General features: G+C 47.9%; 1 protein-coding gene across 7 annotated transcripts in view; it reads left to right on the top strand.

Annotated features, from left to right (window-relative positions):
• Window positions 1–27501, top strand: part of LOC110523124 (WD repeat-containing protein 7) — a 342879-nt gene that overhangs the window by 207901 nt on the left and 107477 nt on the right. For all 7 annotated transcript variants that reach the window (XR_005051631.1, XR_005051630.1, XR_005051629.1 and 4 more), the window contains one exon: window positions 16951–17175. Coding sequence is in view for 4 of the 7 variants with exons in the window: in XM_036976656.1 (XP_036832551.1) it covers window positions 16951–17175 (225 nt within the window). In the remaining 3 variants the exon portion in view is untranslated. The remainder of the gene's footprint in view (window positions 1–16950; window positions 17176–27501) is intronic.

Here is a 27501-nt window from a genome sequence, read left to right as displayed (position 1 = left end):
CGGCAGGTGTAGAGGACGGGCCTCGGCAGGTGTAGAGGACGGGCCTCGGCAGGTGTAGAGGACGGGCCTCGGCAGGCGTAGAGGACGGGCCTCGGCAGGCGTAGAGGACGGGCCTCGGCAGGCGTAGAGGACGGGCCTCGGCAGGCGTAGAGGACGGGCCTCGGCAGGCGTAGAGGACGGGCCTCGGCAGGCGTAGAGGACGGGCCTCGGCAGGCGTAGAGGACGGGCCTCGGCAGGCGTAGAGGACGGGCCTCGGCAGGCGTAGAGGACGGGCCTCGGCAGGCGTAGAGGACGGGCCGCGGCAGGCGTAGAGGACGGGCCGCGGCAGGCGTAGAGGACGGGCCGCGGCAGGCGTAGAGGACGGGCCGCGGCAGGCGTAGAGGACGGGCCGCGGCAGGCGTAGAGGACGGGCCGCGGCAGGCGTAGAGGACGGGCCGCGGCAGGCGTAGAGGACGGGCCGCGGCAGGCGTAGAGGACGGGCCGCGGCAGGCGTAGAGGACGGGCCGCGGCAGGCGTAGAGGACGGGCCGCGGCAGGCGTAGAGGACGGGCCGCGGCAGGCGTAGAGGACGGGCCGCGGCAGGCGTAGAGGACGGGCCGCGGCAGGCGTAGAGGACGGGCCTCGGCAGGCGTAGAGGACGGGCCTCGGCAGGCGTAGAGGACGGGCCTCGGCAGGCGTAGAGGACGGGCCTCGGCAGGCGTAGAGGACGGGCCGCGGTTGGTACAGCCTGTGTTTCGGTGTGTTTTGGACCACTGAGTCTGGTCCTAGAGCCGCCCCACAGACACACGCGGCCTAGAGCCGCCCCACAGACACACGGCCTAGAGCTGGGTTATTGCTCTCTATATATGCTGGCTTGGGAAACGTCGGTAAAGTTTTATAATGCCAAGATGAAACAAACATATGGACTCTAATTTAATGTATCCTCTTATCTGTTGACTAGAACTATTTGATTAAAATCCTGATCACTTCGATTTTCTCATATTTAGTTATTCTTGTTACCGTATATGAGAAAGTGTGGCAGATTATTTAAATAGTCTATTGTTTTTAAAAGAGAACTGAAGCACTTGTCTGTCTTCAGGCTATGAAAGGAGATGTTGGGGCATGCTGTTCTTTCTCTCCCTCCTCCTCATCAGTCTTTACCTTCTCCTCCTCTCGTTCCCTCCTCTCTCTAGTTCCCTCAGCAGTTTTTTGTGATTATTAATTTGTGAGGTGTTATTGGGTGATCAACTGTCTTGTCAGGAGAATGGATGTGTGTGTCAGTTGTTAGCTATGATTAAACACCAACTCTGCAGAGAGGAGCGAGACGGAGGAGAGAGCGCGAGGAGGGAAAGCGTGAGGAGAGAGGCAGGGGCGAGTGGAGGAGTGAGAGGGTGAAGGGTGAGAGAGGAGGGAAAGCGTGGGGAGAGGAGAGAGGAAGGGGAGAGTGGAGGAGGGTGAAGGGTGAGAGAGCGAGGCAGGCAGAGAGAGAGCGAGAGAGGAGGGAAAGCGTGGGGAGAGGAGAGAGGAAGGGGAGAGTGGAGGAGGGTGAAGGGTGAGAGAGCGAGGCAGGCAGAGAGAGAGCGAGAGAGGAGGGAAAGCGTGGGGAGAGGAGAGAGGCAGGGGAGAGTGGAGGAGTGAGAGAGAGCGAGGAGGGAAAGCGTGGGAAGGGGAGAGAGGAAGGGGAGAGTGGAGGAGGGTGAAGGGTGAGAGAGAGGCAGGCAGAGAGAGAGCGAGGAGGGAAAGCGTGGGGAGAGGAGAGAGGCAGGGGTGAGTGGAGGAGGGTGAAGGGTGAGAGAGAGGCAGGGGAGAGTGGAGGAGGGTGAAGGGTGAGAGAGAGGCAGGGGAGAGTGGAGGAGGGTGAAGGGTGAGAGAGAGGCAGGCAGAGAGAGAGCGAGAGAGGAGGGAAAGCGTGGGGAGAGGAGAGAGGAAGGGGAGAGTGGAGGAGGGTGAAGGGTGAGAGAGAGGCAGGCAGAGAGAAAGAGCGAGGAGGGAAAGCGTGGGGAGAGGAGAGAGGCAGGGGCGAGTGGAGGAGGGTGAAGGGTGAGAGAGAGGCAGGGGAGAGTGGAGGAGGGTGAAGGGTGAGAGAGAGGCAGGGGAGAGTGGAGGAGGGTGAAGGGTGAGAGAGAGGCAGGCAGAGAGAGAGCGAGAGAGGAGGGAAAGCGTGGGGAGAGGAGAGAGGAAGGGGAGAGTGGAGGAGGGTGAAGGGTGAGAGAGAGCGAGGCAGGTAGAGAGAGAGCGAGGAGGGAAAGCGTGGGGAGAGGAAGGGGAGAGTGGAGGAGGGTGAAGGGTGAGAGAGAGCAAGGCAGGTAGAGAGAGAGCGAGGAGGGAAAGCGTGGGGAGAGGAGAGAGGCAGGGGCGAGTGGAGGAGGGTGAAGGGTGAGAGAGAGGCAGGGGAGAGTGGAGGAGGGTGAAGGGTGAGAGAGAGGCAGGGGAGAGTGGAGGAGTGAGAGGGTGAGAGAGTGAGGCAGAACAATCCTCTGTTAATGATGAAACTGCAGCGGGAGGGGTTTCTGCTGCCTTCATGCATATTTTTTTCTCTGCCTGCCTCGCTCTGCCTGCCTCTCTCTGCCTGCCTCTCTCTGCCTGCCTCTCTCTGCCTGCCTCTCTCTGCCTGCCTCTCTCTGCCTGCCTCTCTCGCTCTGCCTCTCTCGCTCTGCCTCTCTCTACCTGCCTCTCTCGCTCTGCCTCTCTCTACCTGCCTCTCTCGCTCTGCCTCTCTCTACCTGCCTCTCTCTACCTGCCTCTCTCTACCTGCCTCTCTCGCTCTGCCTCTCTCTCTCTGCCTGCCTCTCTCTCTCTGCCTGCCTCTCTCTCTCTACCTGCCTCTCTCTACCTGCCTGCCTCTCTCTACCTGCCTGCCTCTCTCTACCTGCCTGCCTCTCTCTACCTGCCTGCCTCTCTCTCTCTCTGCCTGCCTCTCTCTCTCTGCCTCTCTCTCTCTGCCTCTCTCTCTGCCTCTCTCTAATTAGTAGGGTAGTGCAGGGTCTCTGTGTAATTAGTAGGGTAGTGCAGGGTCTCTGTGTAATTAGTAGGGTAGTGCAGGGTCTCTGTGTAATTAGTAGGGTAGTGCAGGGTCTCTGTGTAATTAGTAGGGTAGTGCAGGGTCTCTGTGTAATTAGTAGGGTAGTGCAGGGTCTCTGTGTAATTAGTAGGGTAGTGCAGGGTCTCTGTGTAATTAGTAGGGTAGTGCAGGGTCTCTGTGTAATTAGTAGGGTAGTGCAGGGTCTCTGTGTAATTAGTAGGGTAGTGCAGGGTCTCTGTGTAATTAGTAGGGTAGTGCAGGGTCTCTGTGTAATTAGTAGGGTAGTGCAGGGTCTCTGTGTAATTAGTAGGGTAGTGCAGGGTCTCTGTGTAATTAGTAGGGTAGTGCAGGGTCTCTGTGTAATTAGTAGGGTAGTGCAGGGTCTCTGTGTAATTAGTAGGGTAGTGCAGGGTCTCTGTGTAATTAGTAGGGTAGTGCAGGGTCTCTGTGTAATTAGTAGGGTAGTGCAGGGTCTCTGTGTAATTAGTAGGGTAGTGCAGGGTCTCTGTGTAATTAGTAGGGTAGTGCAGGGTCTCTGTGTAATTAGTAGGGTAGTGCAGGGTCTCTGTGTAATTAGTAGGGTAGTGCAGGGTCTCTGTGTAATTAGTAGGGTAGTGCAGGGTCTCAGTACTGTCTACGGGACACACATGCTTCAAGGCTAAGTTGAACAATACTCACAGAGAATTGAGGTTTGATATTAATATAAACAAGAATAGTTCTGGTCCGGGCCACCCGAGTCGCAGTGCTAGAGGCGTCACCACAGACCCTGGTTCAATCCCGGGCTGTATCACAACAGGTCGTGATTGGGAGTCCCATAGGGCTGCTCACAATTGGCCCAGTGTCGTCTGGGTTAGGGGAGGGTTTGGCCAGGGGGAGCTTTACTTGGCTCATCGCACTCTAGCGACTCCTTGTGGCGGGCCGGGCTCCTGCAGGCTGACCACCACCAGTCGTCAGTTCAACAACGTTTCCTCCGACACAGATCACTTCCTGGTTCAGCGTGCGGGTGATAAGAAGAAGCGCGGTTTGGCGGGTCATGTTTCGGAGGTCGCATGACTCGACCTTCGCCTCCCGAGCCCGTCGGGGAGTTGCAGTGATGAGACAAGATCGTAATCACAAAGTTGGGGAGAAAAAGGGGGTAAAATAAAATATGTTTGGCTTTTCAAAATGCAATTTTTGCTAAGGATGCAATGTATACTGTTGGTGGTTTAGTGTGTATAATGGTGTGTACAGGTCTGTGGGCGGACAGAGACTGTGCTGTAGCTAGAGGTCACTGGGAGGTCAATTCACCTGCCTCTGTGTGTTTCTGTTCTAGCCATGGTACCTGTGTGTGTGTAGGAGGGAGGTCAGCTTTAGATCAACCTGTTCTCTGGCCTGGAAGGGGGGGTCATGATCTCTATAGGTTAAAGGTCACCATGAGCGGTGGTGGTGAGACACCTGTAATAAAGGAACCTGCTGGCGTGTTGTCATACCATGAAGTAGTCTGATTGAAGCTCGATGTTTTGTAGTGACGCCTCTGGCACTGAGGTGCTTCGACCGCTGCGCCACTCACAACCGGACGCGATTGGGAGTCCCACAGGGCGACGCGCAATTGGCCCAGCGTCAAAGCTTGTGTAGGCTAAAAGCTGTGCACTGGGAAAACTTTGGTAGAGCATGGGTGGAATAAGCGTTGTGGTGCTCGTGAATTCCCGTGAGGTTTCTGCTTCAGACCAATTGTCAGATAAAGTTAAGTTCGTTTTCTTTGTTTTTAATGACACGATAAAATTAGTATGAGTTTGTAGTGTAAGAGTCGATGTACAATACAACCGAGCTGTATTAAAGAGGTGCTTCGCATTCCGCTGTTCTCATAGTTGACGACAAATTCAAACTTAACCTTAATTATTTTCATTATGCTCTGTCTATTTGCCTATTTGTGCAAATTCTCTCAAGACGACCATTCAGAATCTCATCCCTGAAGCCTGAGTTGGTCTTACGTTGATGGTATGCGTTTACAAGTGGCTCCCTATATACTATGGGTACCTGGTCAAAGAGAGTGCACTATATAGGGAATAGGGTGTAATTTGTCTTGCATTAATGTCCATCACTGTACCTTCCCAAGGGCATGTCAGTCAGCCAGTCATCAGTACGGATTGACTTGTTGTTTTTCGTGTTGCACAGTCACACGACTACAAGCAGCAACTCAAGAGGCAGCTACCAACACAGAGAATAGTGAGGTGCTGGACAGAGGAGGCAGACTCAATGCTGCGCGACTGTTTTGAGAATTGAACTGATTGGAATATGTTCAAAGAATCATTTCCGTCAACATTGAGGAATATACATCATCAGTCACAGGCTTCATTCGGAAATGTGTTGATGATGTTGTACCCGCAATAACAAACCGGACATATCCCAATCAAAAACCCTGGACAAATGGAGATAGCCGTACCATGCTGAGAGCCCGTACTGCAGCATTCAATGTCAGCAGAACGAACCCCGATGACTCAGTGACACACATCGCGCAAAAAGACAATACAGAAACAAACTTGAATTGATGTTCATCAACAATCAGATTTGAGTCGCATGTGGCAAGGACTACAGACTATGACAAACTACAAAGGCAAATCCAGCTGTGTGGTGCCCACCGAAGCATCCCTCCCAGACGAGCTCAACACATTGTATGCTCGCTTCGAGGCAGACAATACCGAGCCATCCAGGAGGACTCTCGCTGCTCTCAATGACCAGATGCTTTTTTCTCTCCCTCTTCTCAAAAGAAGTGAGTACTCACAAAGCCGCCGTCCCAGATGGCGTCCATGTCCTCAGTGCGTGCTAGCTGGCGGGCGTCTTCTCTGACATCTTCAACCTGTCCCAGGTTGTAGTCCCCACCTGCTTTTGAGGAGACCACCATTGTCCCAGCGCCCAAGAAAAACAAGGCGACATGTCCAAATGACTATCGCCCCATCACCTCAGGTCATCATGAAGGGCTCCGAGGAGACTGGTCATGGCCCACATCAAGGCCAGCCTGCCAGGCACACTGGACCCACTCCAATTTACCAACAGATCCATGGAAGATGCCATTTCCATCGCTATTCACACGGCCGTAACACATCTGAAAAAAGAGGTACACCTATGTGAGAAGGCTTTTCATTGACTACAGTTCAGTGTTCAACACGATTGTTCCCTCCATGTTTGACACCACGTTCAAAGCACTGGGTCTGGGGACCACACTTTGCAACTGGATCTTGGACTTCCTGATGGGCAGACTCCAGGCTGTGACGATTGGCAACAACACCTCCCCCACACTAATTCAGGAGCCCCCCAGGGGTGTGTCCTCAGCCCTCTGCTGTACTCCTTGTTCACCCACGACTGTGTGGCTTTGCACGACACCAACTCATCAAGTTTGCTGACGACACCACCGTTGTAGACCTGATAACCAACAACGACGAGTCAGCCTGTAGGGAGGAGGTAAGTTTACTGGCATTGTGGTGCCAGGACAACAACCTCTCCTTCAACATCAGCAAAACAAAGGAGTTGATTGTTGACTTCAGGAAGCAGAGGAGGGAACACGCCCAGATCCACATCATCGGGACTGCAGTAGAGAGAGTCAGCAGTTTTAAGTTCCTCTGCGCCCACATCACCAAGGACTTAACATGGACCAACAACACCACCACTCTTGTCAAGATGGCGCAACAGCGTCTCTACTTCCTAAGGCAGTTGAAGAAATGTGGCCGCCCCAGGTCCTCTCCAAATACTTCCACTGCACCTTCGAGAGTGTCCTAACCAGTTGCATCACGGACTGGTTCGGAATTTTCTTCGTCCACGACTGCAAGGCCCTCCGGCAGGTGTTGAAGATGGCCCAGTACATCACTGGGATCGTGCTTCCAACCATCCGTGACATCTACTCAAATCAGTACCTGACGAAAGCACAAAGCATCATCAAGGACTCCACACACCCCAGCCACGAGCTGTTCACTCCCTCACCGTCGGGCAGACCGTATCGGAGCATGAGGTCTGATACCAACAGGCTCAGAGACCGTTTTTATCTACAAGCCATCAGACTGCTTAACACTTGAAGTGGACTGACCATCTGCTCTGATTCTCTGCACCTTAGAACACATCACTACCGCTGCCACCAGACTCTTGGTATACTGCGCCATTTCTACACTTGTGCCTTCCTGTACTCTATTTATGCTAAAATATGTATTCTATTCTACTGCCATTTACTTTATGTTCATATTCTTAAATTGTATAATTTCGTATTGTCGAAGGAACCTGCAAGGAAGCATTTTGTTTGGACGATGTTTGCTGTGCATATGACTAATACAACTTGCAACTGTAATGCACCTTTATGATGTCACAATGAATGAATGGAATGCACCTTTATGATGTCACAATGAATGAATGGAATGCACCTTTATGATGTCACAATGAATGAATGGAATGCACCTTTATGATGTCACAATGAAACCAATCGTATCATAGCTCTGTTTCTCCTCAGTAAAAATAAAAAAAACATTGAAGGAAATCAAGCTTCAGTTATTGTTTGGGCTAATACGCTAATTGTTCCTAGCAATGGTTCCTGAAACCACCTTCAAACGTCCTTCAAACTGAACGCAGGGACATACAAATGGTATCCAGGAGTTCATCTGACTCTGGTTAAGTATTTAATTTCCAAAATGTTGCTCCTATCCCTTTAATATATGTCTGCTGACATTTTCGTCACTTTACTCCTCTGTGTATCTGTTGACAATAGGTGGAGAGTTGACTCTCTGGAGCTGTCAGTGGTTGCCATTAGTAGGCTGTACATTTAGCATAGCCGTAAGCAAGCATACATGATACCTATGTTTTGCCAAGAGCCTGCTGCCCACCACTCTCCCTTCCCTATCCCCAGACTCAGCCCTATTCCAACCTTCTACCCTCCACCCTTCACCAGCCCCATATCCCATTCCCCAGCCCTCCCTTACCCCAGCGCTGTACCCTAGCTCAGCCCTGCCTCCCCTCCTCCTCAGCCCCGTCCCACCCCCCTCCCCAGCCCTGTCCTATTGATCAGGCCCCCTGCGCGTAGGTCCCCCCTGCTCCAGCAGCTGCCTCATTGGCCTCTCTCAGCGCCTGCTCCAGCGCATTAGAATAGAAATCCATAACCGGGGCTGTGCTCACCCAAGCAGTGGAACAAACCAAATGAAATGCTATAAAGCAATCTCAGCCACCGAGAGCCGCTACCCATTCATCCTGATCTCAGAATGTCACGCCAGCTCACCATCTCTCACCATCTCTCTCCTTCTGTCTCTCCTTCTCTCTCCTCTCTCTCCTTCTCTCTCCTTTCCTTCTCTCTCCTTTCCTTCTCCTTCTCTCTCTCCTTCTCTCTCCTTCTCTCTCCTTTTCTCTCTCCTTTTCTCTCTCCTTTTCTCTCTCCTTTTCTCTCTCCTTCTCTCTCTCCTTCTCTCTCCATCTCTTTTCTTTTTTCTCTCCTTCTCTCTTCCTGTCCTGCTCTTATGCTATCCATAACACACCTTTACTCCTGCCTACTTGCTCTCTCTCTCCCTCAACCTGCCACCCCTATACCTTTCCCTCCACACCCTCCATTCCCTCTCCTCCACACCCCCTCCCTCCATCCTATTCTCCCTTCTACCCCCCTCCCGCCATCCTCCTCACCCCTCCACAACCCGATCCCTCCCTCATCTCCCCTACTTCCACACCCCTCCATCCATCCTTCCCCCCCACTCCACCTCCCCTCCCTCCATCCTTCTAACCCCCCCCCCCCCTTCTCCTTCCTCTCTCTCTGTCCCCTCCCTTCCCCCTCTGAAAGAATAGATTGGGGGGTTAGCTGACCGGTCTGTAGAGGTCAGGTGACCAAACGGTCAGCCCTGCAGCTTAAAACACAGTAATGCCTGGCCCTTTGTTCCAACACACATACAGTATGCACCTCATGCACACACACACACACACACACTAGTGATGTGTCGTTGACTCATAACCCGTAGTTCCCGCGGTTATATCTACAGGGCGGTGTGGGTTTAGGGTCATGAAATATTGTATGGGCTATTTTATGTGTGATGATTGTGAGGCGCTATACACATTCGAAAGTCACAAGACGGGGACTTCAAAATGGCACATTAAAGGAACTGAAGGCTACTGTTCAGATGGGTTAAATGGAATTGCAGTCAAGAGATCTGGACTCTTGACTGATGGTCTATAACCCCCTCACATAGCCTCATAATAATGTTAACTATAACCTCTCACATAGCCTCATAATAATGTTAACTATAACCTCTCATATAGCCTCATAATGTTAACTATAACCTCTCACATAGCCTCATATAATGTTAACTATAACCTCTCACATAGCCTCATATAATGTTAATATAACCCCTCATATAATGTTAACTATAACCTCTCACATAGCCTCATAATAATGTTAACTATAGGTCTAGCTATTGCATTTTCTCCCCGGTCCCTAAATGTATTTGCTGTGCGAAAGAAGCAGAGATGAAAGATAATATTTTACCGACGTCGACCATATAGAAGCATTCATTCTATGGATTGATGACATTCGGAGTGAGCAAAATGTTTTAATATTCTAGGGCCACAAGTAATGACAGAAGACGAGCTCGTATGTATTGTATTATAGACAAGTTGACTAACCAATAGCCTACTGAATGTCCCAAATGTTAAAGTTTTTTTTAAGTAGTCTCTGACTACACCGCAATTTCTATATTAGCGGGTTACGGTCGAGTGCGGGCCACAGATTTTCACTTTATCACATATTGTCGGCTGGTTGCGGATGGGTTATTAGCAATTGCTGGCAGGTGCGGATGACCAAACAGCAGGTCTGATGTTGGGGCGGGGTTGTATGAGTAAAGCAGGAGGGGGGGCTCATGGGTTACAAGCCCCAAAAGGACAATAGCCCAGCGCTCCCCTCACTTCCGAAACGAGGCCCGTCTTCGCCCCTCGTATTTAGTAGAGCACCCGGGTCATTAGAGGGGGCCATGCAGGCAGGCTGCATGTGATCAGTGTCCTCTAGACACACACACACACAGACGTCGACCCGTAGACCCCGTTCTTTGAACATGACTCTGACCTGGGGGGGGTCGGGGGGGGGGGGGGAGCAGGGGCGGGCCGGAGGAACAAATGGGTCCTGGTAAGGAGAATAGACGTGTGACAGCCCTATTCAGATCTAACTACCCTCCATTTAGCTGTGTTAGCAACAGCTAACTACCCTCCATTCAGCTGTGTGTTACTAGCAGCTAACTACCCTCCATTCAGCTGTGTGTTAGCAACAGCTAACTACCCTCCATTCAGCTGTGTGTTACTAGCAGCTAACTACCCTCCATTCAGCTGTGTGTTAGTAACAGCTAACTACCCTCCATTCAGCTGTGTGTTACTAGCAGCTAACTACCCTCCATTCAGCTGTGTGTTAGTAACAGCTAACTACCCTCCATTCAGCTGTGTGTTAGTAACAGCTAACTACCCTCCATTCAGCTGTGTGTTAGAAACAGCTAGCTACCCTCCATTCAGCTGTGTGTTAGAAACAGCTAGCTACCCTCCATTCAGCTGTGTTAGAAACAGCTAGCTACCCTCCATTCAGCTGTGTTAGAAACAGCTAGCTACCCTCCATTCAGCTGTGTTAGAAACAGCTAACTACCCTCCATTCAGCTGTGTGTTAGAAACAGCTAGCTACCCTCCATTCAGCTGTGTTAGAAACAGCTAGCTACCCTCCATTCAGCTGTGTTAGAAACAGCTAGCTACCCTCCATTCAGCTGTGTTAGAAACAGCTAGCTACCCTCCATTCAGCTGTGTGTTAGTAACAGCTAGCTACCCTCCATTCAGCTGTGTTAGAAACAGCTAACTACCCTCCATTCAGCTGTGTGTTAGTAACAGCTAGCTACCCTCCATTCAGCTGTGTTAGAAACAGCTAGCTACCCTCCATTCAGCTGTGTTAGTAACAGCTAGCTACCCTCCATTCAGCTGTGTTAGTAACAGCTAGCTACCTTCCATTCAGCTGTGTTAGAAACAGCTAGCTACCCTCCATTCAGCTGTGTGTTACTAGCAGCTAACTACCCTCCATTCAGCTGTGTGTTAGTAACAGCTAACTACCCTCCATTCAGCTGTGTGTTACTAGCAGCTAACTACCCTCCATTCAGCTGTGTGTTAGTAACAGCTAACTACCCTCCATTCAGCTGTGTGTTAGTAACAGCTAACTACCCTCCATTCAGCTGTGTGTTAGAAACAGCTAGCTACCCTCCATTCAGCTGTGTTAGAAACAGCTAGCTACCCTCCATTCAGCTGTGTTAGAAACAGCTAGCTACCCTCCATTCAGCTGTGTTAGAAACAGCTAACTACCCTCCATTCAGCTGTGTGTTAGAAACAGCTAGCTACCCTCCATTCAGCTGTGTTAGAAACAGCTAGCTACCCTCCATTCAGCTGTGTTAGAAACAGCTAGCTACCCTCCATTCAGCTGTGTTAGAAACAGCTAGCTACCCTCCATTCAGCTGTGTGTTAGTAACAGCTAGCTACCCTCCATTCAGCTGTGTTAGAAACAGCTAACTACCCTCCATTCAGCTGTGTGTTAGTAACAGCTAGCTACCCTCCATTCAGCTGTGTTAGAAACAGCTAGCTACCCTCCATTCAGCTGTGTTAGTAACAGCTAGCTACCCTCCATTCAGCTGTGTTAGTAACAGCTAGCTACCTTCCATTCAGCTGTGTTAGAAACAGCTAGCTACCCTCCATTCAGCTGTGTTAGAAACAGCTAGCTACCCTCCATTCAGCTGTGTTAGAAACAGCTAGCTACCCTCCATTCAGCTGTGTTAGAAACAGCTAGCTCCCTTCCATTCAGCCGTGTTAGTAACAGCTAGCTCCCTTCCATTCAGCCGTGTTATTAACAGCTAACTACCCTCCATTCAGCTGTGTTAGTAACAGCTAACTACCCTCCATTCAGCTGTGTTAGTAACAGCTAACTACCCTCCATTCAGCTGTGTTAGTAACAGCTAACTACCCTCCATTCAGCCGTGTTAGTGACAGCTAGCTACTCTCCATTCAGTTGTGTTAGTAACAGCTAACTACCCTCCATTCAGCCGTGTTAGTAACAGCTAACTACCCTCCATTCAGCCGTGTTAGAAACAGCTAGCTACCCTCCATTCAGCTGTGTTAGTAACAGCTAACTACCCTCCATTCAGCTGTGTTAGTAACAGCTAACTACCCTCCATTCAGCTGTGTTAGTAACAGCTAACTACCCTCCATTCAGCTGTGTTACTAACAGCTAACTACCCTCCATTCAGCTGTGTTACTAACAGCTAGCTAGCTACCCTCCATTCAGGAGAAAGATTGAAGTGCCTCTGAATGGGGTGCCAGCCTCCCCGTGGGCCCCTTTCAGCACTTTTTTTATTGAACCTTTCTAGACAAGTCAGTTAAAAAACAAATTCTTATTTTCAATGACGGCCTAGGAACAGTGGGTTAAAACCTTGTTCAGGGGCAGAACGACAGATTTGTCAGATTGTCAGCTCGGGGATTTGAACTTGCAACCTTCCGGTTACTAGTCCAACGCTCTTACCACTAGGCTACCCTAGTGGTAAGGTGCGACGGCTACCCTGCGACGGCTACCCTGCCGTCGCACCTTATGGAGACCATGACGACAAAAGGGATATATATATATATCTTTTTTTTTTGGTTACTACATATTACTATGAAATAACACATATGAAGTCATTTAGTAACCAAAACAAAGTGTTAAACAAATCAATCTATTTTTAGATTCTTAGTAAAAAAATGTAAAAAAAACTCTTGAATGAGTAGTAAGCGTCCAAACGTTTGACTTGTACTGTGTGGAAACACACACATACTGTATATAATGGTGTGTATGGACAGGAGTTATATAGGATGAGCCGGGATTACAATACATTATATATATATTTATTTATTTCACCTTTATTTAACCAGGTAGGCCAGTTGAGAACACCTTTATTTAACCAGGTAGGCCAGTTGAGAACACCTTTATTTAACCAGGTAGGCCAGTTGAGAACACCTTTATTTAACCAGGTAGGCCAGTTGAGAACACCTTTATTTAACCAGGTAGGCCAGTTGAGAACACCTTTATTTAACCAGGTAGGCCAGTTGAGAACACCTTTATTTAACCAGGTAGGCTAGTTGAGAACACCTTTATTTAACCAGGTAGGCCAGTTGAGAACACCTTTATTTAACCAGGTAGGCCAGTTGAGAACACCTTTATTTAACCAGGTAGGCCAGTTGAGAACACCTTTATTTAACCAGGTAGGCCAGTTGAGAACACCTTTATTTAACCAGGTAGGCCAGTTGAGAACACCTTTATTTAACCAGGTAGGCCAGTTGAGAACACCTTTATTTAACCAGGTAGGCCAGTTGAGAACAAGTTCTCATTTACAACTGCGACCTGGCCAAGATAAAGCATAGCAGTGTGAACAGACAACACAGAGTTACACATGGAGTGTGTAAAGTATTCAGACTCCTTGACTTTTTCCACATTTTGTTACATTACAGCCTTTTCCCCTCGTTCTACACACAATACCCCATAATGAATGTTTGCAGCAAACGTATAAAATAAATGAATAACTGAAATATCACATTTACGTAAGTATTCAGACCTTTTACTCAGTACTTTGTTGAAACACCTTCGGTAGCGATTACAGCATCAGGTTTTTTTTGGTATGACGCTACAAGCTTGGCACACCTGTATTTGGGAAGTTTCTCCCATTCTTCTCTGCTGATCCTCTGAAGCTCTGTCAGGTTGGATGGGGAGCGTCTCTGCTGCTGAAAAACACCCCCACAGCATGATGCTGCCACCACCATGCTTCACCCTGGGGATGGTGCCAGGTTTCCTCCAGACGGGACGCTTGGTGTTCAGGGAAGAGCGTTCAATCTTGGTTTCATCGGACCAGAGAATCTTGTTTCTCACGGTCTGAGAGTGTTTAGGTGCCTTTTGGTAAACTCCAAGCGGGCTGTCAATTGCCTTTTACTGAGGAGTGGCTTCCGTCTGGCCACTCTACCATAAAGGCCTGATTGGTGCCCTTCTGGAAGGTTCTCCGGAACTCTGGAGCTCCGTCAGAGTGACCATCGGGTTCTTGGCAGTGGTGTAAAGTACTTAAGTAAAAATACTTTAAAGTACTACTTAAGGTAGTTTTATGGGGTTATCTGTACTTTACATTACTATTTATGTTTTTGACAACTTTTACCTTATTTACCACTACATTCCTTAATAAAATATTATAATTTTTACTCCTTACATTTTCCCTGACACCCAAAAGTACTTGTTACATTTTTTATGCTTAGCAGGACAGGAAAATAGTCCAATTCACACACTTATCAACCGAACATCCCTGGTCATCCCTACTACCTCTGTTCCCTACTGCCTCTGATCTGGCGGACTCACTAAACAGAGAACATCCCTGGTCATCTCTACTGCCTCTGATCTGGAGGACTCACTAAACAGAGAACATCCCTGATCATCCCTACTGCCTCTGATCTGGAGGACTCACTAAACAGAGAACATCCCTGGTCATCCCTACTGCCTCTGATCTGGAGGACTCACTAAACAGAGAACATCCCTGGTCATCCCTACTGTCTCTGATCTGGAGGACTCACTAAACAGAGAACATCCCTGATCATCTCTACTGCCTCTGATCTGGAGGACTCACTAAACAGAGAACATCCCTGGTCATCCCTACTGCCTCTGATCTGGAGGACTCACTAAACAGAGAACATCCCTGGTCATCCCTACTGTCTCTGATCTGGAGGACTCACTAAACAGAGAACATCCCTGGTCATCCCTACTGGCTCTGATCTGGAGGACTCACTAAACAGAGAACATCCCTGGTCATCACTACTGCCTCTGATCTGGAGGACTCACTAAACAGAGAACATCCCTGGTCATCCCTACTGCCTCTGATCTGGAGGACTCACTAAACAGAGAACATCCCTGGTCATCCCTACTGCCTCTGATCTGGAGGACTCACTAAACAGAGAACATCCCTGGTCATCCCTACTGCCTCTGATCTGGAGGACTCACTAAACAGAGAACATCCCTGGTCATCCCTACTGCCTCTGATCTGGAGGACTCACTAAACAGAGAACATCCCTGGTCATCCCTACTGCCTCTGATCTGGAGGACTCACTAAACACACATGCTTCGTTTATAAATAATTTCTGTGCCTGTGGCTTTTTGTAAATAAATTACAATACAAGAAAATGGTGACATCTGGTTTGCTTAATATAAGGAATTTAAAATGATTTATACTTTTACTTTTGATACTTGAGTAAAAGTCTTTGGTTTAAAATATACTTAAGTAGAATTTTACTGGGGAACTTTTACTTGAGTCATTTTCTATTACGTTATCTTTACTTTTGTTGTGACAGTTGGGTATTTTTCCCACCACCGGTTGTTGGTCACCTCCCGATTGCTCAGTTTGGCCGGGTGGCTCTAGCAAGAGTCTTGGCGCTTTCAAACTTATTCCATTTATGAATGGGGTATTGTGTGTAGATTGATGAGGACAATGCTCCCTACTCCTGTAAACTCTCATCTATACCTTGTCCAGAGACCAAGGTATTTATTGCAAATAGTCATGTGTATTCTGGTACTATGTAGCCGCTAATGGTAGCATTGGGATTGCTCTATCCCTACCCCTCTCTCTTCTCTGAAGTTAGACTTAACACCATAGAGACACTGCTAACGCTGGATCTCTCCCTCTGTCTCTCTATCCCTCCCCATCCCTCCCTCTGTCTCTCTATCCCTCCCCTCCCCATCCCTCCCTCTGTCTCTCTAGCCCTCCGCATCCCTCCCTCTGTCTCTCTAGCCCTCCGCATCCCTCCCTCTGTCTCTCTAGCCCTCCGCATCCCTCCCTCTGTCTCTCTAGCCCTCCGCATCCCTCCCTCTGTCTCTCTATCCCTCCCCTCCCCATCCCTCCCTCTGTCTCTCTAGCCCTCCGCATCCCTCCCTCTGTCTCTCTATCCCTCCCCATCCCTCCCTCTGTCTCTCTATCCCTCCCCTCCCCATCCCTCCCTCTGTCTCTCTAGCCCTCCGCATCCCTCCCTCTCTCTATCCCTCCCCTCCCCATCCCTCCCTCTGTCTCTCTAGCCCTCCGCATCCCTCCCTCTGTCTCTCTATCCCTCCCCATCCCTCCCTCTGTCTCTCTAGCCCTCCGCATCCCTCCCTCTGTCTCTCTAGCCCTCCGCATCCCTCCCTCTCTCTATCCCTCCCCTCCCCATCCCTCCCTCTGTCTCTCTAGCCCTCGCATCCCTCCCTCTGTCTCTCTAGCCCTCCCCATCCCCATCCCTCCCTGCCTTCTTCCCAATCAATTTAAGGGCTTTATTGGCAAAGGAAACACAATATTATTTGACCCTGCTGGTCATCTATGAACATTTGAATATCTTGGCTCCTGTTCTGTTACAATCTCCACCCGGCACAGCCAGAAGAGGACTGGCCACCCCTCATAACCTGGTTCCTCTCTAGGTTTCTTCCTAGGTTCTGGCCTTTCTAGGGGATTTTTTCCTAGCCACCGTGCTTCTACACCTGCATTGCTTGCTGTTTTGGGGTTTTAGGCTGGGTTTCTGTACAGCACTTTGAGATATCAGCTGATGTACGAAGAGATTTATCAATACATTTGATCGATTGATGTTAACATTGCCAAAGAAAGTGAAATAGATAATAAACTAAAGTGAAATAAACAATAAAAAATGAACACTAGTCATTTCAGATGTCATATTATGTCTATATACAGTGTTGTAACGATATGCAAATAGTTTAAGTACAAAAGAGAGAATAAATATGTGTTGTATTTACAATGGTGTTCGTTCTTCACTGGTTGACCTTGTGTGCAAAGGGTCACAAATGTTGCCGCTGTGATGTCACACTGTGGTATTTCACCCAATAGAGGGAGTTTATCGTTTACCAGTTGTTAGTATTGTCACCTGATGCTTTTTAAACGACCCTCTCACTGTGATCTTCTTCTCCAGGCTGTCTGTCCAACCTGCCTCCCAACACCAAGAAGATCTGCAACTCGTACGAGGAGCGTCGTAAGCAGGCCACCGCCATCGTCCTGCTGGGGGTCATCGGGGCGGAGTTCGGGGCGGAGCTGGAACCCCCTAAGCTGCCGTCTCGTGCCAGGACCAGTGGACAGGCTCCAGAAGGTTTTGGACTGACTACTGGAGGATCCAACTACTCCCTGGCCCGACACACCTGTGAGTGGACACGCCCTCTTTCTCTCTCTGTGCTCGGCACGCGCAAGTCTGTCTCCATATACGCCCTTCTATCTTTCTCCCACTTGTCTGCGAGTGGCTGCTTTCTCTCTACATGTTGTTCTGAGAATATGAGTGGTTATATATCAGAGTCGAGTACTTGGTGACTTTGTGAAGTCTGAGAGCTTTCAAGAGTTTTAGCCTCGATAGGAATGAATAAGTGACTTCTACCATCCCACACTGATACTCATTCACTCACTCACTCACTCTGAGTGTGTTGGAGTGAAGGGAAGGCCACGTGAATAACCTACCAGGTAGCTAGCTCTCCCTATGGTGTGGCTCTGTACGTCTCCCCCTCTACCTCTCGTTGCCTGGGGTCTTCTTTATTCATATTGTTGAAAGTTTAGATCTCTCACCTGCCTGCGTGCGTTAGTTAGTTCAGCTCTCATAGAGAACAGTTGAGCCGCGTTGCATCTGTGTTCAGAGAGAGAGAGAGAGAGAGAGAGAGAGAGAGAGAGAGAGAGAGAGAGAGAGAGAGAGAGAGAGAGAGAGAGAGAGAATCAATGTGGAGTTCCCCATTCAGAGCAGAGCCCAGGCTGTCACCCTGCAGAGAGAGGGAGGAAGGTGTGTGAGAGAGAGAGGAAGGTGTGTGTGAGAGAGAGAGGAAGGTGTGTGAGAGAGAGAGAGGAAGGTGAGAGAGAGAGGAAGGTGTGAGAGAGAGGAAGGTGTGAGAGAGAGGAAGGTGTGAGAGAGAGAGGAAGGTGTGAGAGAGAGAGGAAGGTGTGTGTGAGAGAGAGGGGAAGGTGTGTGTGAGAGAGAGGGGAAGGTGTGTGTGAGAGAGAGAGGAAGGTGTATGTGAGAGAGAGAGGAAGGTGTGTGAGAGAGAGGGGAAGGTGTGTGTGAGAGAGGGGAAGGTGTGTGTGAGAGAGGGGAAGGTGTGTGTGAGAGAGGGGAAGGTGTGTGTGTGTGTGAGAGAGGGGAAGGTGTGTGTGTGTGAGAGAGGGGAAGGTGTGTGTGTGTGAGAGAGGGGAAGGTGTGTGTGTGTGAGAGAGGGGAAGGTGTGTGTGTGTGAGAGAGGGGAAGGGGGGAGGGAGAAAGAGGGGAAGGGGGAGAGAGAGAAAGGGAGGGAGAGGGTAGGAGATTAGAGAGAGAGAGGGGAAAGAGGGGAGAGAGAGAATAGAGGGCATATTGGAATGCAAACATTGCCACCACTTTGATCCTCTGAGCTGTCAATCAAACCGGAGGAAAAAACGGGTCGGGAAGAAGAGGGGGAATGTCTATGGAGGGGGAATGTCTATGGAGGGGGAATGTCTCTATGGAGGGGGGAATGTCTCTATGGAGGGAGGAATGTCTCTATGGAGGGGGGAATGTCTCTATGGAGGGAGGAATGTCTCTATGGAGGGGGGATGTCTCTATGGAGGGGGGAATGTCTCTATGGAGGGGGACATGTCTCTATGGAGGGGGACATGTCTCTATGGAGGGGGACATGTCTCTATGGAGGGGGAATGGCTGTGTTGTTGTGCTAACGCCATGGTCAAATAATGTGGAGAAGGACTGCTTAGTGAAGTATTAAACCTCCCAAAAATCTGTTTTTAATGAGAATATGCATTTGGTCTGAAGTCGATAAATAAAGGAAATTCACGAGCACCACAATGCCTAGTCCACCCATGCTCCACCAAGGTTATCCAGCACCACAATGCCTAGTCCACCCATGCTCCACCAAGGTTATCCAGCACCACAATGCCTAGTCCACCCATGCTCCACCAAGGTTATCCAGCACCACAATGCCTAGTCCACCCATGCTCTACCAAGGTTATCCAGCACCACAATGCCTAGTCCACCCATGTTCTACCAAGGTTTTACAGCACCACAATGCCTAGTCCACCCATGCTCCACCAAGGTTTTACAGCACCACAATGCCTAGTCCACCCATGCTCTACCAAGGTTTTACAGCACCACAATGCCTAGTCCACCCATGCTCTACCAAGGTTATCCAGCACCACAATGCCTAGTCCACCCATGCTCTACCAAGGTTATCCAGCACCACAATGCCTAGTCCACCCATGTTCTACCAAGGTTTTACAGCACCACAATACCTAGTCCACCCATGTTCTACCAAGGTTTTACAGCACCACAATACCTAGTCCACCCATGTTCTACCAAGGTTTTACAGCACCACAATACCTAGTCCACCCATGTTCTACCAAGGTTTTACAGCACCACAATGCCTAGTCCACCCATGTTCTACCAAGGTTTTACAGCACCACGATGCCTAGTCCACCCATGTTCTACCAAGGTTTTACAGCACCACAATGCCTAGTCCACCCATGTTCTACCAAGGTTTTACAGCACCACAATGCCTAGTCCACCCATGTTCTACCAAGGTTTTACAGCACCACAATGCCTAGTCCACCCATGTTCTACCAAGGTTTTACAGCACCACAATGCCTAGTCCACCCATGCTCCACCAAGGTTTTACAGCACCACAATGCCTAGTCCACCCATACTCTACCAAGGTTTTTCCAGCACCACAATACCTAGTCCACCCATGCTCTACCAAGGTTTTCCAGCACCACAATACCTAGTCCACCCATGCTCTACCAAGGTTTTACAGCACCACAATACCTAGTCCACCCATGTTCTACCAAGGTTTTCCAGCACCACAATACCTAGTCCACCCATGCTCTACCAAGGTTTTACAGCACCACAATGCCTAGTCCACCCATGCTCTACCAAGGTTTTTCCAGCACACAGCGTTGACCTACTACAGCAGCCATGTTGTTATATTGTACTTCAAACTATGTGTAGGCAGGTTGCTAAGGATTCAAATCTTCTCAAACAGTCTGATTCATACTCTTAGAGGGGCTTTCACAACAATGTGATTTATACCACATACAAGAAAAGGTATTGGATTCTTCCCACACCACAGTAAGACATTATCCCATTCTGCTACCTTTTCATGTTTTCACACTCACAAGAACATCAGGCTTGATTGAGTTGTTTTGTCTTGTAATAATTAATGTGCCTGTATTTTAGCAATACGTCGTAGTAAAATCCTATGTTGGTCAGTAGGTTCCCGACATAACAACAGTTATGTGGTGTGGTGGACACAGCAGAGCCTGTCTACCTTCCTGGTTTCTGTAACTGGGGCGGCAGGGTAGCCTAGTGGTAAGAGCATTGGACTAGTAACCGGAAGGTTGCAAGTTCAAATCCCCGAGCTGACAAGGTACAAATCTGTCGTTCTGCCCCTGAACAAGGCAGGGGCAGAACTGGTAGACCGTCATTGAAAATAAGAATTTGTTCTTAACTGACTTGCCTGGTTAAAGGTCAAATAAAAAATAAATGTAAAAAAAACAGGTGTTGGTTCACCTGTGTAATATTGACATAAAGCTCAGCTGTGTTTAAAACACGGTCCTGTTTGATCGATTACTGATCAATGAACAGTATATATTAACCTCTGTCAAAAGAATACGTAGCTTAAACGTTGTTTCTACCTGATCAGCAGTTTACACACGATGACTTCAGCCTTCTGTGCCAGTTCGCTAGCTAGCTAGCTAGCTTTCAGCCGACTGATGTTAGTTTGCAACAGAGGCTAGCTGCTGGACTTTGTACAAGCAAGCTAAAGTTAGCAAGTGAGCCACCTAGTTAATCAAGTGATCTTCTTGCATTTATTGATTAACCTCAGCTGGAATACCACCATATAGCTAGCTCAATAGAGGAGCCGAGCTGGCTCAATAGAGGAGCCGAGCTGGCTCAATAGAGGAGCCGAGCTGGCTCAATAGAGGAGCCGAGCTGGCTCAATAGAGGAGCCGAGCTGGCTCAATAGAGGAGCCGAGCTGGCTCAATAGAGGAGCCGAGCTGGCTCAATAGGGGAGCCGAGCTGGCTCAATAGGGGAGCCGAGCTGGCTCAATAGGGGAGCCGAGCTGGCTCAATAGGGGAGCCGAGCTGGCTCAATAGGGGAGCCCTTCTTATGACTGGCAACATGCCGCAAGCACCTGTTGTTGTTGTTGTTGTTGCCGAGCAACCAACCCAATTACTTTTTATTTCTTATGTTTATTAAGGGCTTGTAAGTTGTACGCATTTCACTGTAACACCTGTTGTATTCGGTGCGTGTGACAAGTAACATTTGATTTGATTTGTTCTTATCCGTCGCCTAAATATTGAGCGACTTCTGGACATTAAAATTGTCTGACGACCCTAACGCTAACGACCCTAACGCTAACGACGCTAACGACCCTAATGCTAACGACCCTAACGCTAACGACCCTAACGCCCCTAATGCTAACAACCCTAATGCTAACGACCCGGTATGTGGTTCTCGGGTAACAGCCAGACGGCTCATGACAAGAGGTGGGGAGGGTGTTGTGTACCTCCAATCAAGTTGATTCGCATTTTTTTTTTTTGAGAGAGAGATTTGTGTCATATTGGCTTAGATATGATGGTAGGGAGATTTTAACACTGTGCTTCAACCAATGCCTATATTGTCGTGACTATTGTCGCCTCTATAATATCCCCTATAGGGTTACATAATATAGGGAAAACAAGAACGGGGGGAGGTACAGTAGTTGAGACTGCACTTGTTGTGTTTTGTGTTGTTGTGCCTAACTTTATTGTAAGACAGTCAAGCTCTAAAACCTTCATTTATACGGGGACCTTGAAGGGCCTCCATTTCCCAAAAGTGACCCTAAGGCAAAAAACAGTATGGTGGCTTTTAACCCCGGACCTATGACATCCACTGTGAGTGTTAAACTGAGATGGAAAAAAAATGTATATTTAAAAAAGTAGCATTACTTGACTGGCTTCTCTAGGACCTTGTTACTGTTTATGATCTTCTCTAGGACCTTGTTACTGTTTATGATCTTCTCTAGGACCTTGTTACTGTTTATGATCTTCTCTAGGACCTAGTTACTGTTTATGATCTTCTCTAGGACCTTGTTACTGTTTATGATCTTCTCTAGGACCTTGTTACTGTTTATGATCTTCTCTAGGACCTTGTTACTGTTTATGAGCCGTCTCCAGGACCTTGTTACTGTTTATGATCTTCTCTAGGACCTTGTTACTGTTTATGATCTTCTCTAGGACCTTGTAACTGTTTATGATCTTCTCTAGGACCTTGTTACTGTTTATGATCTTCTCTAGGACCTTGTTACTGTTTATGATCTTCTCTAGGACCTTGTTACTGTTTATGATCTTCTCTAGGACCTTGTTACTGTTTATGAGCCGTCTCCAGGACCTTGTTACTGTTTATGATCTTCTCTAGGACCTTGTTACTGTTTATGATCTTCTCTAGGACCTAGTTACTGTTTATGATCTTCTCTAGGACCTTGTTACTGTTTATGATCTTCTCTAGGACCTTGTTACTGTTTATGATCTTCTCTAGGACCTTGTAACTGTTTATGATCTTCTCTAGGACCTTGTTACTGTTTATGATCTTCTCTAGGACCTTGTTACTGTTTATGATCTTCTCTAGGACCTTGTTACTGTTTATGATCTTCTCTAGGACCTTGTTACTGTTTATGATCTTCTCTAGGACCTTGTTACTGTTCATGATCTTCTCTAGGACCTTGTAACTGTTTATGATCTTCTCTAGGACCTTGTTACTGTTTATGATCTTCTCTAGGACCTTGTTACTGTTTATGATCTTCTCTAGGACCTTGTTACTGTTTATGATCTTCTCTAGGACCTTGTTACTGTTTATGATCTTCTCTAGGACCTTGTTACTGTTTATGATTTTCTCTAGGACCTTGTTACTGTTTATGATCTTCTCTAGGACCTTGTTACTGTTTATGATCTTCTCTAGGACCTTGTTACTGTTTATGATCTTCTCTAGGACCTTGTTACTGTTTATGATCTTCTCTAGGACCTTGTTACTGTTTATGATCTTCTCTAGGACCTTGTTACTGTTTATGATCTTCTCTAGGACCTTGTTACTGTTTATGATCTTCTCTAGGACCTTGTTACTGTTTATGATCTTCTCTAGGACCTTGTTACTGTTTATGATCTTCTCTAGGACCTTGTTACTGTTTATGATCTTCTCTAGGACCTTGTTACTGTTTATGAGCCATCTCCAGCCGTGCCTAGTGGTAGATGATGATCTAGTGCCTATGGAATTGCCCCTACTGACTTTCAGGCAATGCAACAACACCTTGCCATCCCAACCTTCCCACTTACCACTGACTTTTTCTGGTAAATACTCTGTTAAGGGGGAAATGATACTTGATACGATTGTGACGTGTCGTCGTCCCTCACCTAGTTATCTTAAGGTTAAATGCGTCTAATTGTAATTGTGTTTGGATAAGAGGCATCTGCTAAATGACTGTAAAGATGTAGAGACTGATATGTTACTGGGGGGGGGGGTGAAGCTGATCCTCACCTCTCACATACATCACACTGGTACAGCACAGCCATTAAAACACAAACACGCACACGTATGTTTCTAGTTGTTAACATGAGCCTTTTAAAGACGTTGATATTTTTACTGCCTGTTTATTGTTTGTTGAAAAGAGATTTTAGGGAACGACGCTCTGTTGCGTCTCGATCAGAATAAAACACTGAGGAGAGGGGAGACGCGTGAAAGCGGCACCTTAAAAACCACGTTGAAAAATTCAGTTGATGCTCTTAGCTCATAATCACCTTGGACCTGTAAAAGGTTGTCGTAAAGTAGAATATATTTCTGAAGAGACACGCACAGCCAGATCGCTCAAGATTTACATCAAATTGTTTTGGGACATCTATCCTCATGTCCTGAGGACATCGGGAAATGGCTTCAAAACCTGCCACTAGGGGCAACCGTGAACGCTATTACCATCAAGTAGGCTTGGGTTTTTCTAGGGTGTTATGGACGGACGTAACCCCATGACTCTGGTACCGAAGGTCTCGTTTTAAATCCCAGTGGTAGAAAATGGCTGTGCAACGACGTTCCCCATCCAACCTGACAGAGCACGAGAGGATGTACATTTTAACTTAACCATTCGGCGTGAATACCTAAACGTAATGTTTTAACCCTATCCATAACCTTTTTAATGTTAAAAGGTAGAAAAACAAAACGTTGAAATTTGACTTTTGAATAAAAGTGCGAAGTAAAAACGTGTAACACGGCAGTGGGACTGTGAGACCTTGTTGTACCACATCCCTCCATACAGACAGATCCCTCCATACAGACAGATACACAGACCTGTAGTCCCACATCCCTCCATACAGACAAATCTAGAGACCTGTAGTCCCAGCCACCCCACCACGGTCCTTGGTCTCCAACCCAATAATCAATAATAAGTCCTCCAGTCTCCGTGGCGATGGCGTGCTGGGAGGAGTCTGCCGTAGATTATTAATGCGATTGGCTCTGTGTGTTCTCATCTAGGCTCAGACCTACACTCCTCTATTGTGGGATGTATCCCGAATCGCACCCTATCCCCTATGTAGTGCACTACTTTTGACCAGTTGCACATAGGGTAGTGCACTCTATAAGGGAATAGGGTTCCATTTAATGTGCAATCAAGAGTGGAAGATCTGTACTGCTCCCCAGCCAATAACCCGTCTAACAGCAGGGCGATATATATATTTCTGATCCCCCGGGGGCAGAGCCTCTATCAAGTGTGTAAGTTAGTTCCAATAATGTAGAAAGATATTATGTGACCAGCATCTAAGCAAAATACCATGGTGCAAGGATGTGATGACGCTGGTTCTTCTATACAGACTGAGTGTACTAAACATTAAGAACACCTTCCTAATATTGAGTTGCGCACCCCCCCCCCCCCACCAACCCCAAAAGGTGTTGAAAGTGTTCCACAGGGATGCTGGCCCCATGTTGACGCCAATGCTTCCCCAAAGTTGTGTCAGGTTGACTGGATGTCCTTTTGGGTGGTGGACCGTTCTTGATACACACGGGGGAAACTGTTGACCGTGGAAAAACCCAGCAAACTGGTGCGTCTGGCCCATACTACCATGCCCCGTTCAAAGGCACTTAAATATTTTGTCTTGCCAATTCACCCTCTGAATGACACACGAACACCATCCATGTTTCAAGGCTGAAAAATCCTTGTTTTAACCAGCCTCTTCCCCTTCATCTACACTGATTTGATTTAACAAATCATTCACCTGGTCAGTCTGTGTCATTTTTAAAGAATGTTTTTCTATAGTATATATCTGTGTGGATGGTTGTTGCGTACGCCTCTTGGAAGAGGGAACTCAACTCCCCGTGGAATGAAAGAGGTATGTGATTGTCATCCTTACCCGCACCTACATAGGCAGAGAATATTTACCGTTTACCGGGAATAGTGGAGAAAAGGGACTGGACGCAAGCAAAGAAAGTTAAAGATCCCCCTCTCCTACCTTACCTCCTACCTTACCTGTCTACCTTACCTGCCTACCTTACCTCCTAACTTACCTCCTACCTTACCTGCCTAACTTACCTGCCTAACTTACCTGCCTAACTTACCTGCCTACCTTACCTGCCTACCTTACCTGCCTACCTTACCTCCTACCTTACCTGCCTACCTTACCTGCCTACCTTACCTGCCTACCTTACCTGCCTAACTTACCTGCCTACCCCCTACTTACCTATTCGTAACACCACCTGGTGCGCTAACCAAAATACAGGGGATGGTCCGCCCAGGTCTTACCTAGTGCATAGACAGAGTACATACTATGGGTATATGTGTGCCCACAGGCCTCATGCCTAAATACTCACAAGGTGCCCCCCCCCCGGGGAAATAAACCAAACACATACCTCTACAGGAGAGGCTACCAAAACACTAGGTACTATGGTGCACACATACCTCTACAGGAGAGGCTACCAAAACACTAGGTACTATGGTGCACACATACCTCTACAGGAGAGGCTACCAAAACACTAGGTACTATGGTGTACACATACCTCAACAAATTTACCAGAACATACAAAGAAGCTCTCCCTCCTTTGTTAGGAGTCGGTAATTGCAGACAGCTGTATCCCCTGACGAGAGGGCGGGGTCAGAGCGCCAATTAGTGATGGGCCGACCAATCAGCTGCTTTGGAATCCAGGAAGCCATTTCCTGAAATAGACACATACACACCCGAAAACCAACACAGAAACTGGGGAATGTGACAATGGTTGTATGAACACTTACATGCCATCACCTTGTTGATTTCTCTGATTCTTTACTTGGTGCCAGAGGAATTAGCCTTTAAAGGTGCAATCTGCAATAGTTATGACGGTTCAACGATTATGTCAGTTGATGGTATTTGGGGAAAAAAAAGCAGGGCTGCTGTTTGGGCTGAAAAACAAATGACAGATTTTGGTTTTTATGACTGACCCCATTTAGTTGGACTGATCGATTGTTTGGTCGACCAGTCATTTGTTTTCCCATGAGACACCTGTCTGATTGTCTCTGGTCTTGGGGATGGCGCAGTACATCACACAGACAAGTGTGATAATGAAATTGTTTGTGATGAATACGGATGGTTTCGGGAAAGTATTCGGACCCCTTTCCTTGTTCCAACGTTTTGTTACGTTACAGAATTAAATCTAAAATCAAAATCAAAAACCCTCAGCAATCTAAACACGTTACTCCGTAATAACAAATAGCTAAGGTTACTAGAAATTTTGTAAAAAAAAATTAAAACACAAAAATACATGCCATCACACAGCATTTGAGACATTCATGCTTTGAAATGTAATGAAGCGTTTTAGTTTTAAAAAAATAAAAAAATAACAAAAGGGAGCTTTGAATAATTAGCCTAAACATATTAAATAAATCGTAATTCACGAATGCAATACAAACTGTTCCTGTTCTGTTGTTTATAAAAGGCATTAGATAGATTGGCTGGCTGGCTGACCATTATCTACTTGAATCGGTCCTGCTCTGCTCACCAGCTAAAATAAGGCACAGGAACTTATGGAGAAGGACAGCTTGTGAATTGTCTCTGGTAACAATGATGACGCTGTCTCTGCAACAGATATATGGAACACACACACACACACACACACACACACACACACACACACACACACACACACACACACACACACACACTGGTCTGTGCTATGATGAGGTACTGCCAGGGATGAATTTCCTTAGACAAGCCTGAGCCAGAGGGCAAGAATTATCCATCAGGCTAACAAGGACGTACTGGGTTGGAGGGAGGATCTCCTGTCTCTCTCGTCTGTCTGTCTGTCTGTCTGTCTGTCAGCTCAGTGCTGTTGGGGCTGCAGTAGGCTGCTCAGAGCTGTTGGGGCTGCAGTAGGCTGCTCAGTGCTGTTGGCTGCAGTAGGCTGCTCAGTGCTGTTGGCTGCAGTAGGCTGCTCAGTGCTGTAGGCTGCAGTAGGCTGCTCAGTGCTGTAGGCTGCAGTA

This window comes from Oncorhynchus mykiss, chromosome 5 (assembly GCF_013265735.2).
Source record: "Oncorhynchus mykiss isolate Arlee chromosome 5, USDA_OmykA_1.1, whole genome shotgun sequence".
In the NCBI taxonomy this organism is placed as follows: Eukaryota; Metazoa; Chordata; class Actinopteri; order Salmoniformes; family Salmonidae; genus Oncorhynchus; species Oncorhynchus mykiss.
This window is presented reverse-complemented; position numbering and strand designations above follow the sequence as displayed.